General features: G+C 46.7%; 1 protein-coding gene across 2 annotated transcripts in view; it reads right to left on the reverse strand.

The window, feature by feature from the left end:
• Positions 1-13,763, reverse strand: part of LOC146009219 (protein FRA10AC1) — a 64,544-nt gene that overhangs the window by 26,183 nt on the left and 24,598 nt on the right. For both annotated transcript variants that reach the window (XM_083149369.1, XM_083149367.1), the window contains exons 6-8: positions 12,307-12,390; positions 10,732-10,816; positions 7,776-7,821 (exon numbers count right to left, since the gene is read on the reverse strand). In XM_083149369.1, coding sequence (XP_083005495.1) covers positions 7,776-7,821; positions 10,732-10,816; positions 12,307-12,390 — 215 coding nt within the window. The remainder of the gene's footprint in view (positions 1-7,775; positions 7,822-10,731; positions 10,817-12,306; positions 12,391-13,763) is intronic.

Consider the following 13,763-nt stretch of genomic DNA (forward strand, 5'->3'; position numbering starts at 1 on the left):
TCAAATACTCTCTGTAAATCGCTGCGGAACATGTGTGCGCTACATAAGAAACTGGTAATAAAAAAATAAAATAAATAGTCTGCAATCAGAGTCAGGCAAATCTAGCTATCACTGGACATTGTATCTAAAGAAATCACAATGAGCGCAGGTTTATGAAGTACATACAATAAATATAGGTTTATGTTCAAGGAAGATATACTGTTTACATAAAATTACCAAAGCACAGAACAAGAATATAGTATAATTCCAAGGCTGGATAGTCTCGAAAATATTCTATGGGGGTTATTCAATCTCTGCCGCTATTTCCAACAAGGGAAATAGCGGCGGGCGCCTATTTAATGCTGTCTTACCCGTTTTGTTGATAACGACCGTGAATTGTTGCGATAACGGCCAAATCTTGACAATCCTTGGCCGTTTACGCGGACACACACCCTTTTTGTCTATGCGGTCGAGCAAAATGAAAAACGGGCCAGAGTGGCGGCTGTCTGGACGGATCGACAGTCTTGACCCGAGATTGAATACCCCCTATGTGTCCAAAATATTTCTCTTACCTCATAAAAAGCTGTGTATTTTCACTGGACTTTTTACTTTAAAGAACAGGCACTTATGGATTTGGTTTTACTGGTGCAACCAATTCACTTTTAAGCCCTGGCATCAGGTAATACGCGCCGACATCAGTGATTATATGATAGCCCCAGTGAATCCATTAGCTGCGGTAAACTAAAACTCATTGGGCGGTATTCAATGTGAATACCGGCGAGGTGCAGCGAATCCTGTTTAGGATTCGCTGCACATTCGCCACGTTCCGGAGCCTCGCCGGCTCCGGTATTCAACGAGTCAGGGGCTCGCTGCCCCTGACCGGCGAATATGAGCTCCTGCGGCGAACGCCGCAGGGAGCCTGAGGACGGCGGCAGGCAGGGAGATTGAAGTCTCTCTGCCTGCCCCAGAGCGTATGTGGGGGGGAGGTGGGCTCCCCGGGTGCCAGGCAGCACAGGCTTCCCCCTGGGGGTGCCAGCAGGGGACCGGGTATATTCACTACACCCGATCGTGCATATGTAACGATCGGGGGCAGTGAATATATGAATATCTAATGAGCGGCTCGGCTCCGGCGCCCCCTGCTGGCTGCTGTGTAAAAAAAAAAATATTTTTTTTATTAAATATAGACCAGATTATTACCTGGTAATATGTTTTCCTCTACTCCACCATGGCAGCCATCACAAATGGGGTTCCTCCCCACTGGGTAGTGCTCCGGAAAGGGAAAAAAAAGACACCTGCCCTATAAGAAGGCACCTCCTCCTGGCCTCAGTGTCTTTGCATTCTCCAGCTTTAAAACAAAACACATTATTAATCCGCATAACACATGTTAACAGTCATGACATAATGGGGCGGGAATATATGCTGCCATGGTGGAGTAGAGGAAAACATATTACCAGGTAATAATCTGGTCTTTCCTCTACCTCCCCCATGGCAGCCATCACAAATGGGTAATACCCTAGCAGTTGATATATGGGAGGGCATACTCACGAAACCAGAGTTACTTCACTCTAGACTTCAAATTAAATCATAAGGTACTGCTTCAGCCTCCTTCCTTAAATCACCGCGCTAAGGACGCTTCTCCCGACCTTAGCATCTGATGACGACATGACATCCACACGATAGTGCCTCGTGAAGGTATGAATGGAAGACCACCCGGCTGCTTTGCACAATTCTAATACTGATGCAGATCCTCTCTCTGCCCAGGAAGATGCAACCGCTCTTGTGGAATGGGCCTTCAGACCCACTGGAGGCTCTCTTTGCCTAATCTGATAGGCTCTGCAGATACAGGCCTTGATCCATCTAGCCAATGTGGCTTTCGATGCAGCTTGACCCTTGTTTACTCCTTCCGTTAAAACGAATAAATTCTTCGACTTACGGATAGTTTTCGTATTCTGTATGTAGATTTTGAGCGCTCTTACAACATCTAATCTGTGTAATCGCTCTTCTTTCACATTTGACGGATTGGCACAAAAAGAAGGTAGGATTATATCCTGGTTGATGTGAAAGTCTGATACAACTTTAGGTAAAAATTCAGGGTTAGTTCGCAGCACTACCCTGTCCTCAAAAAAATTCAAAAAGGGCTCCTCCGCCCAGAGTGCCTGCAATTCTGACACCCTCCTTGCGGAGGTTATTGCCACTAAAAAGCTGACTTTCCAGGAAAGTAACTTCAGTGTAGCCTCTTGTAGCGGCTCAAACGGGGCTTCCGTCAAAACTCCTAAAACTAAATTTAAGTCCCACGGTGCCACTGGCGACCTGAATCTTGGTTTGATCCTTTTCGCAGCCTGGATGAATCTGCGTATATATCTGTTCTCTGCCAGATCCCAATCTAACATTGCTCCCAATGCTGATATTTGTACCTTCAAAGTATTTACTGCTAAATCTAGTTGTAAACCAGCCTGAAGAAAACCAAGTACTGAGGCAACTTTACTCGGTATTTGCTGGTTTGAGCTACACCAGGACAAATATTTCTTCCACACTCGATAATATATTTTGGATGTCGATTGTTTTCTTGCTTTAAGCAAAGTGTTGATCACTGAATCACAGAAACCTTTAGATTTTAATGTAGCGGTTTCAGAAGCCAGGCCGTCAGTTTCCATGTTGGTGGCTGCGGTTGACGTACTTGGCCTTGGACTAGGAGATCGGGCCATTCGGGCAGGAACCATGGTCCGTCCACTGCCATTTGCATCACCGTGGCAAACCACGCCCTCCTTGGCCAATACGGAAGTATTGCTATCACTTCCGTCTCCTCTCTCTGTATCTTTCTCAGTAGGCGCGGAATAACTGGAATCGGCGGGAAGACATACGCTCTGAACATGTTCCACTCCGCTGTCAGGGCATCTACCTGCTCCGCTTGTGGATCTCTGAACCTTGAGAAGTACCTTGGGACTTTTTTGTTGTGACTTGTGGCCATAAGATCCACCTGTGGCCACCCCCATTTCTCTACGATCATGTTGAACAGGCTGTCGTTGAGCGCCCACTCGCCCGGTAGGCACTCTGTTCTGCTTAACGAGTCCGCAACCAGGTTGTCTTTCCCTGCCAGGAAGACTGCCGAGATGCTGTGTACGTGACACTCTGCCCATTCCAACAACTGGGATGTTATCTCCATGAGGCGTCGACTTCTCGTCCCGCCTTGACGGTTTATGTACGAGACTACCGCCCGGTTGTCTGATCTTACGTTCAGGTCTCTGGCTATCAGCTGATCCTGGAACTCCCGACAGGCCATGACCACCGCCTTCATTTCCCTGAGATTGGAATGTGCGGCTTGCCACCTTGGAGACCACCGTCCTTGTGCAATGGACTGACCGCATGTCGCTCCCCAGCCTCCTTGGCTGGCGTCTGTTGTTACCGTGACCTGGTTGACTACTGCAAACGATTTTCCTGCTTCCAGTCGTTCCACGTCTGACCACCAGGCCAAATCTGACTTTGCGACTTTTGTCAATATTATCTTTTGAGTGAGATCTTTGCTGTTCTTGTTCCACTGTGACAGGAAGCAACTTTGGAATTTTCTTGTGTGGAACCTTGCCCATGGTACCGTCTCCAACACGGCTGCCATCAATCCCAGTACCTCCATGCAGTCCTGGGATGACACAACTGATCTCCTCATCATTGATGTCACTTGGTGTACCAATTTCTCTCTCCTGGTCTCCGTGAGAGACACTATCATTTTTTGAGTATCTATTGATACCCCCAAGTATGTAATCTTTTGAACTGGCACCAGTTGGCTCTTCTTTACGTTGACCAGCCATCCATGATGTTCCAGACATTTGAGCACTAGCTCTGTGTGCTCCTTTACCAGTTCTTCTGAGTCTGCCACGATTAAGATATCGTCGAGATAGGGCCAGAGTTTTATCCCCTGTTGTCTTAGCCTTGCTATGATCACAATCAACACTTTGGAGAAAGTTCGCGGGGAAGTCGACAGGCCGAAGGGAAGAGTCACAAATTGATAAGTGACCCCTTGCAGACGAAACCTGAGAAACTTGTGATGGTTTGCGTAGATGGGTATATGTAAATAGGCGTCTTTTAAGTCTATGGACGTCATGTAATCCCCGCGTTTTAAGTCTGGAATTATCGATCTTACTGACTCCATCTTGAACGTTCGGCTTAGCACAAACTTGTTCAAGCGCCTTAAGTCTAGGATGGTCCGAAACCCTCCTGACGCCTTTTTCACCACGAAGAAGCGAGAGAACCATCCCTGCCTCTCTTGCTTCTTCGGCACTGCTTCGACAACTCCTTGTCTTAGCATTTCTTCCAGACTTGAAAATAGCGCCTGTCTCTCCTCCATGTCGCTGGGTACTGGTGACTCCACAAAGAGACTTCCCGGAAGTCTCATAAATTCGATTCGATATCCGGTCTGAATTATTTCCAGAACCCACCTGTCCGTGGTGGATTCTCGCCAAGCTTGGTAAAACTGTTTGAGCCTGGCGCCAACTCTCTGTATGACGGCGTCATTGTTGCTCCTTTCGGAAAGGAGCCTTCCCTTCTTTCCCTCTTTGGGAACGAAAGGACGCCCGAGACATCCAGCTTCCTCTCCTATAGGCCCTTCCCGGCCTATAAGCCCTGGAGTCTCTGTATTCCTGCTGCTGAAATCGATTAAATTTCGCTGGAACATTCTTTTTGACAGCTTTATCTTGGGGCAACCAGACTGATTTGCCCCCCGAGATTTTAGTAATTAGCTCATCAAGCTGTTTGCCAAACAGATACTCCCCTTGGAATGGTAGGGATAACAGTTTATTCTTTGACTGTACGTCAGCCGCCCAAGGTTTCAACCAAAGGGCTCGACGTGTTGCCGCTGCAGTGGCAGCTGCTCTAGCGGATAGGCGTATGGAGTCCATAGTTGCCTCACACATAAACTCAACAGCCAATTGTACATCTTGGACTGTTTTAATGAGTTCGGACCTTTTAATTCCGTCCAAAATGTCCGCCTCCAATTGCTGGCACCATCCTCGCATTACACGTGAGGTGACAGCCATAGCAGCCGCTGGTTTAAGGGATGCCCCTGCCGTAAGGTACTGCTTTTTTAGACCCAGCTCAAGTCTGCGCTCCATAGGGTCTTTGAAGATATTTACATCTTCCAAGGGAAGTGTAGTCTTCTTTGACAGCCTAGAGATAGCTGCGTCAACTTTTGGCGCCTCTTCCCATGTCGACACCTGATCCTTGTCGAATGGGTACATTTTCGTTACTCTGGTGGAAGCAGCCACCCTCTTATCCGGGTGCTTCCACTCCTCAGTAATGACAGCTTTCAAAGTCTGAGATAAGGGAAAACATTTCCCCTTCCTTTTCTTATCCTTGAACAAAAGTTCCTGTAAATTAAGGTCCTCTTGCTGATCCTCAATATTGAGGGCCCTATGGATAAGCTCTAACAGGTTATTGATCATATCAGGATTGAAGTCCTCCGACTTGTCCTGAGGTATGTCTTGATCCTCATCTGGATCCTGACCCAGCAACTGCGCACAAGTGATGTCCTCCACAGAGTCATCCGAGTCGTCACTTAAGACCACATGCTTCCTTTTTCCAGACATTTTACTCAGGTCTTCTTTTGTAACAAAAGTCCCTGCTAATGCTGTTTTCAGCATATCCACTAGGTTCGTCATTTGAGCCGTGGGTAGAGGCTGAGGGGCCTTACACTCCTCACAGATGCCGCCCACATACTTTTCAGGTAATGTTTTATCACATGAAAAACATTTCGGTGAGTGCGTCCTCTTGTGTTTGGCTTTACTCTCCTTCTCCTTGCTGGCCTCAGACCTGCAACAGCCAATACCAAGCCTAATTAGCCTTTCAACCAAAGCACCATCACCTAATCACCATAAGGAAAAAATTCCCAAAACCAAGCCAAAGTACCATTGACAAAACCAAAACCAAAGTACCACTAACAAACACCAAAACCAAAACAAATCAAAACAAAATCACCCAAAATAAAAATCACCATTTGTGGCTTACCCTGACTTTTTGGCTGTCTGCCGATTTTCCTCTTCCATAGTATAGCAGCGGTGCGCACTGACACAAAATTAGAACAACAGTTAAGACTCTGCTTAACAGAGAAACCAGCAACCCACCAGCATTAAAATGCTGCGCATACCTGCTCCAATAATGAACACTTGTAATCTAACAGCCACCTGGATGCTTTGCCTGCTTCAATAACTATCCAACTCCCTATACAACAAGACAGACCACTTGTTAGACTGAATAAACACACACTCAGTGTGGCATGGAACTCAAGGCTGGAACCATGCCACACACTAACAAGAAACGATATAAGCGCCATACCTGTAAACAGAAAAAATACACAGGCTCACCAGACCGTACCGCTGCTGCTTCTCACCGCTCCTTAGTCCGCTGCACGTGGACGCCGGGATACAAGCATACAGAGACGCCGGCTTCTCCCGCCCTTAAGAGGACGGAGAGACGCGTCATCACCCTGCGCCGCGCACCGCCGCTGACGTCCGCCCGCTTTCGCTTACTGGATTAACGCAGGCCAGGCGTGCTGCGGCAACGCGATCCCGGCCGCCATTAGCAGCACGCCTGTAGACGCCGCCGCTTGTAGCTGCCCCCGCAGGGGTCCGCATGCGGCTCAAGGAGTTTCACATACCTCCATAAGGGCTCGGCCTGCCCTCCCTCACTGCAGGACCGCCGGAGCTGCTGCAGGGGGACACATAACCGTCGGTTTCTTTCCTCTACAGCCCCCAGGGTAAGCCACCTCTCACACACTACCCGAAAGGGAAAAAAAGACACTGAGGCCAGGAGGAGGTGCCTTCTTATAGGGCAGGTGTCTTTTTTTTCCCTTTCCGGAGCACTACCCAGTGGGGAGGAACCCCATTTGTGATGGCTGCCATGGGGGAGGTAGAGGAAATATTCATATATATATAGCATGCCCCTCCTCAGAATAAAATTCCTGATTTTTTGACACCAAATGTAAAAAACACTTTATTTTAAAAGTTCACCTTCCACTTCACCATAAAAAGATAGCGATTGCTACTCGGTGAATCATGGTGAAAAAAACCTTCAAATGTATTCGCCATCTGGTCATTGAATAGGGTGATTCACCGTTTTAGTCAGAAATTTGCCAAACAGCACAAACTCGCCATAAAAACCTGGCGAATCAGCCTCATTGAATACCCCCCATTGTGTAGGTATTGCCGAAAGCATGTAATGACTTCTGTCTTAGAAAAACAATATATTTATTCTAGCCCTCTCATGACATTTCAGTTTCCGGACTGATCATAGACTGACTCATGAGTCAAATGGTCCACCACTAATGGTCGACATTCCGAAGTGTGAAAAGGTCAACAGGGTTTAAAGGTCGACAGTCAAAAGGTCGAGAGGGTTTAATGGTCGACATGCTTTTTTTTTTTTACTAAATTTTCAGCCGACGTGCTGACAGGCGGTATTCCATGCCCTACCATTCACACTTTGGACTAGGGCATGGAGGGAGATTAAAATAGTGTGCCGAGCACAGCGCGCCATGCGAGGGGAGGCGGTACACTTAGACAGTGTCCATGTCGACCTATTTCGACATAGACACCTTAAAAACATAAAAAATCATGTCGACCTTTTTCCATGTCAACCTTTTCAATATTAACCTTTGGACCCTGTGGACCTTGTGACTGTCAACCATTAGTGTTCGACCATATGATTGTAGACCTAGACACTGTAGATGTTTTATACCATAACCTGACATTTCTGCCCTCCAGAACACAGGCCCTTATATACGTTGATGGTTAAAGAGCGATTATTACTCTTACCTTTTCCAGATATTACTTCTTTCTCAACTCTCCATCGAAACCCAAACTGCAATAGGAGGAAAAAACAAACAAAAACTGTAACTATAGTAATGAATGCTGGTGCACTAGATTATAGTTTTGTCTTATGGCCTGTGACTTGGAGACCAACTAAAAAACACTTCATTAGGAAACGAATCTACGTATGTAATGCATACGGGAAAGGAGATGAGTAAAGATGAACAATCATACAAAAAGGTCATGATTTACTAACCCGAGGACGGACAGAGCCACCAGAGACTGTTGACTTTGGCTGATCATTTTAGAAGGCAAAATAAATAAATGTTAATCCAGCATGATTCAGCATTTATTTCTGTCAGCTCTTTAAATCACTAGGTCAGATTCGGTTGGTAGCTACGGGCAACGCCACTGGTCCTCATGTTTCCAGATATATTGGCAGAATCAAAAGAACAAGAATAGCAACGCTCGGAAGTCACAGCTATCCGCCACCTGAAGAAACAGTTGCATCCTAGTTGAGGCTCCTGGCTCTGGTAATTTACCATCTATAAGATCAGGACTTTACCTCCGGTGGCACCCAGGATTAATTATTCCTTCTGGACTCCACCAAGTGGGACTACTACTACTGGGTTGTCTATATTAATGCAGAAGGGCTCGAATTCTGAAATGTGCTGTTTTATTACAATTTTATTATATGTTTTTAAATACACTTTTTAATTGATTCACTCATTTAGACACAGAAGTATATCAGCGCTGCTATTCTTGTTCTTTTTATTATTGTTGTATAGAGGCTGACTACTCCTTATTAAGCAGCTGCTTTGAGCACATTACGAGCACTCTAAATTAACTTCTGTTCATTCATCTTTTTTCTGCAGTATTGCCAGAATCATGCTGGGATACTACTTACATCTCATATGTAAAAGGTGCCCATACACAGGTCTGATGTGGCCTGTTTTCATCCGATACTGACGTATCGGGCCAATATATCGGATGAAAACTGGCCAAATCGGATGTGTTTGACATCAGGTTGGATCATATGCGGTGATCCCCTGCACATCGGAGCCTGAATATCCAGTAAAAATTAGAATCGGACCATCAGTGGCATGTCCTAACAGCTTTTTCATACCTGCAATAAATCGCATCAGATCTTCCATTGAGTGCTGGCAAGACCCCGAATGCCGCCTGTCATGTGCCCTCAGTACGCAGGCTGCCTCTGCTTGACCCGGGTTAGCCACCCTCACGCATACAGCGGCGGGGCGGGACAGGGGCACACAGACTGGCTGGCCTCATAGGGACTGGTCATATGTGTTGGAAGAATGGAGGAAGGTGACAGGGGCGGGGAGTCTGCGGCCAGGGGCCTGAGCACATCATAGGGACCTGACAGGCGAGTGAGTCTTGTAATGCCCTATACTCCCCTTTCCCCCCCCCCAACAGCTCCCCGGGAGTCCTACGATAAATCTCATGCGATTTATCGTATGTAAAAATGGCACATCAAGTGCCACATCGCATGTAGCCTCCTGGGGAGCTTGAAGGAACAAATCTGACCTGTGTATGGCCACCTTGAGTGAATGATGTGGTCTCATTCCATTTATTTATTTTGTAATACTCTATAAATTGCATTTCAAAATACAACTATACAAAGCAGATTGGGGCAGATGTATTAAGCCTTAACAAGAGATAAATGGGTACTTGTTTCCTATCTGGGCGCCCACGATTTTAATCGCGGGCATCGGGGGTAAAATCGGGGCCATCGCGGCCGATAAAAAATCGGCTGCGATGGGCTAGACGCGATGCCCGCGATTTTCCCATAGAGAACAATGTTAAATGCCTCAATTTACCCGCGATGACCGCGATTTACCATAGGAAACAATGTTAAATGGATCAATTTCCCCAAATTATCATAGGGAACAATGGGAAATGGGGCAAAAACACCCCTGAACATAAAAATGTCCCCCCAAAAGTAGTTGACGTCACCCCGCCATCAACGTGAACCCGAAGCGTGGCGAGCGCAGCGAGCCCGCGAGGGGCGGCGGTACGCGTCCTCCGACCTTTTCATGCCCTACTATCCACTAGGGCGTGGAGTGAGAATAGAATAGTGTGGCGAGCGCAGCGAGCCACCGAGCCCCGCGAGGGGACGCGGATACCTTCACAGGTAAACGCGTCCCTTCGCGGGCTTCCCAGGTGTCCGCGTCGCCATGGACACCTGGGAAGCCTGCGAGGGGACGCGTATAACTGTGAAGGTATCCGCATCCGCTCGCCACGCTTCGGGCTCGGTGGCTCGCTGCGCTCGCCACACTATTCTATTCTCACTCCACGCCCTAGTGGATAGTAGGGCATGAAAAGGTCGGAGGACGCGTACCGCCGCCGCTCGCCACGCTTCGGGTTCACGTTGATGGCGGGGTGGCGTCAACTACTTTTGGGGGGACATTTTTATGTTCAGGGGTGTTTTTGCCCCATTTCCCATTGTTCCCTATGATAATTTGGGGAAATTGATCCATTTAACATTGTTTCCTATGGTAAATCGCGGTCATCGCGGGTCAATTGGGACATTTAACATTGGTCCCTATGTAAAATCGCGGTAATCGCGTCGGTCGCATCGCATGTCATTATAATGGCATACGATGTACCCACGATGACCGCGATGGGTGCCCAGATAGGAAACAAGTACCGATAAATGCAAGGGTGATAAGGAGAGATAAACGTCCAGCCAATCACCTGCTAACTGCCATGTTACAGCCTGTGTTTGAAAAAAGTCAGTAAGGAGCTGATTGGCTGGACATTTATCTCTCTTTATCACCCTTGCATTTATCTCTTGTTCAGGCTTAATACATCTGCCCCATTATACCAGTACATGCCATGGCCCATCCGATGTGTAATCACCCAAACCCCCCAACTGACAAAAACATGTGACTGCTTAATGTTCCTGGAACAGCAAAGAGAAATAACGGATAAACACACAAACCTTGTTTTCTTTGTATTTGCTAAGATCCGCTATACAGTACTCTTTAAATAATTTATCATAGTACTTCTTTGCAAGCCTCTGCTCCCTGTCAACTCAGAAGAAAAGCTTTATATTAGGTCAGAAGGAAAATGTCCACATCTGTCTGTACTTAGACAATACATTTACACGGCACAGATGCAGCGAGCGAATCAGAAACAGACCGTAATCACTTCCATCAGCAATTGATGATTGTGTCTTTGATGGTTATTTCTAGGAGCATTATAAATTTACTGGGTCTGCGGAACATCGATCCGAAACAGAAGACTAAAACAGTCTGGTATGTCAGTAATAAATGTTAAGAAATCATTTAATCGATAAGTGAACATTTACACATAACAAGACTTTAATTCAAAAAGTGCAGTATGTGCTGCACATGTATGTCACAGATATAGCAGATAGATGAACTTTCTGGCGATGCCACTGGTCACCCGTCTGTACAAATCTGTCATGTGACCATATGTTACTCTGGGGCTTTTGCCCCAGAGTAATGACAGTGTTCCCTAGGACTGTGACTGCATACACTGTACACAGCAGGTACACAAGGTCATTTATTTATTTCTGGCTTTAAACCCAACATCTGTGAGAGAAGTGCAAATTATCCACTTGAAAATCCCAGCGTCGCTCACATTTGTTATATAAATTAAACTTAAAAATAAAATTATATTTCCTATATAAAAGGTAAACATTACAGGTCATTATGATGGATAAATATGTTTGCTTGGCAATTTTCACACCTATTTTGACAAATTCACTTGGCAATCAAAGGGTTAATTTATTAATGCTATAAAGAGATTTACTCATAAACGTGAACAGAAAACAATGTCATAATTACAGCTTATGTACCACTAATAACAATTTACAAGTATGTCACTGACAATGTAGAACCGCTACTTGCTCTGGACACATGGACCTTTTCCCCCGGCTACTTCTTAAGGAACCAAAGATCAGGTCTTTTCATTTTGATTTCTAGATTAAGCACTAAACATTAGGGTGGCCCTAAAATATTTAAATCCCGGGATTGGATTTTCCAATCCTGGGATTTCAGGATTATACTGCGCATGCCGTTCCCGATCCACGGCTGTGTTGCTCTGCGCAGCGTGACGGTCAGATGTCACCCTGCGCAGCCGCACCACTTCCATCCCACCCCCTTCCGGCATTTTTTTTAGTTAGGGAGGCCAATCCCGGCATCCTGGGATTCAGAATTTTTCAATCCCAAAATTCAGGAATGAAAAAATGCCCCGGGATTGGCATCCCTACCAATCATGACTAGGCACAGATGAGTTTTACTGGGGGAAATGAGATGGAGTTAGCCTGCACCCAGAAATGTGCTCGGCAAGCGCACTAGTGCCCATAAATCAGCCCTGCAGGCCCGGTTGCCAATGATGCTTAATACAATGTACAAGCTCTTGGGCCTAAAATGTAAATAAATAACTTCTCTCTTATCACTGCTTCATACATCTACCCCTGTATCCCTTATGGGCTGCAAGTGAAGATGAAGCAGATCTATAATTAAGGATTTGAAGCCACTCAACTTACCAAGTCAGCTCGTCTTCATCTTCTTCCTGCCAGAGGAATCTGTGGTTCTCTCGTATAACATCTAAGTCTGTTTTACGATCTGCTCTGCAAACAGAAAGGGTATCTGATGAACAGACACGCTATAATGCATGTATTATTTATTAACAGTTTCTTATATAGCGCACACATATTCCGCAGCGCTTTACAGAGAATATTTGAACATTTACATCAGTCCCTGCCCCAGTGGAGGTTACAATCTATATTCCCTACCACATGTACACGCACACACAGATGTTCTGGGGTTAATTTTGTTGGGAGCTGATTAGTCTTCCAGTATGTTTTTGGATTGTGGGAGGAAGCCGGAGTACCCGGAAGAAACCCACGCAAGTATGGGGAGATTATACAAACTCCGCACAGTTATACCCCTTTTAGACCAAAACGCCAGGTCGCACCCGGCTTTTTGGACCCTGGTTGAAGCCGGGTGCGATCCGGCGTTTAGGTGCATTTACACCGGACGGGCTTAAACGCCCGCACCCCCCTCCCGCCCCTTCCCGGCACTTGAAGATGACAGCGCGATGTCATCTTCAAGCGCCGATCGACGCCGCCGTACCCGGAACGCTGCTGGGGGCAGCCCAGCACCAAGGTAAGCTGCTAGGCTGCCCCCAGTCCCGCGCACACCCCCCCCCCCCGCCATTGGACAGGAGGTGAATGGATGCCGCACACAGGCATCCGTTCACCTCCCTCCCCCGCCGCCGCTGCTGTCTGCAGGGTATAGCAGACAGCAGCGCCGGCTGTCAGTGTCAGACTGACAATCCGTCCAACCTGCGGACGCTGCGGTCCGCATGTTGGACGTTCCCCATTCATGTAAATGGGAGCCGGGTCATCCGACCCGGCGTTCCCATTTACACCGCCCTCTACCCAGGTCAGGACCTGGGTAGAAGTCCCGTGTAAAGGGACACGGCGTTAGAGATTTACACCGCCGAAGATCCGGGTCTGACCCGCCGCTGACCCGGATTTTTCGGCGGTGTAAAAGGGGTATTAGAGTCATGGTAGGAATTGAACCCATGACCTCAGTGCTGTGAGGCAGTAATGCTAACCATTACACCATCCGTACTGAACCAAATAAATAATGCATTTAATTGTACCGTTATGGGTTTTGAACAAAAAAACAGGTATAAGCAGAGCAGTAGTATTCATACAATGAGTCACGTGTCAAGGAAATGTCATAATGGGCAATGAAGAAATTCTTAGGCATAAATGAACATGTCAGTTAGTGGTAGATTCGGATACAGTGCTCAGGGTGAATTATCTTCTTCAGCTGTTGGGAAATCAGATCACAACAGACGGAATCTGCCATACTAAAACTGCTTTAGGCATTTTGGGCATAATACAGGACTTTAACACAAAAGAGAGAAACGAATATAAAAATGTCAGCAGGATGGGCTGAAAAGTGATTAGTGCATACACACTGGTGGATT

Source organism: Crinia signifera, chromosome 6 (assembly GCF_055691185.1).
Source record: "Crinia signifera chromosome 6, ASM5569118v1, whole genome shotgun sequence".
Taxonomy (NCBI): Eukaryota; Metazoa; Chordata; class Amphibia; order Anura; family Myobatrachidae; genus Crinia; species Crinia signifera.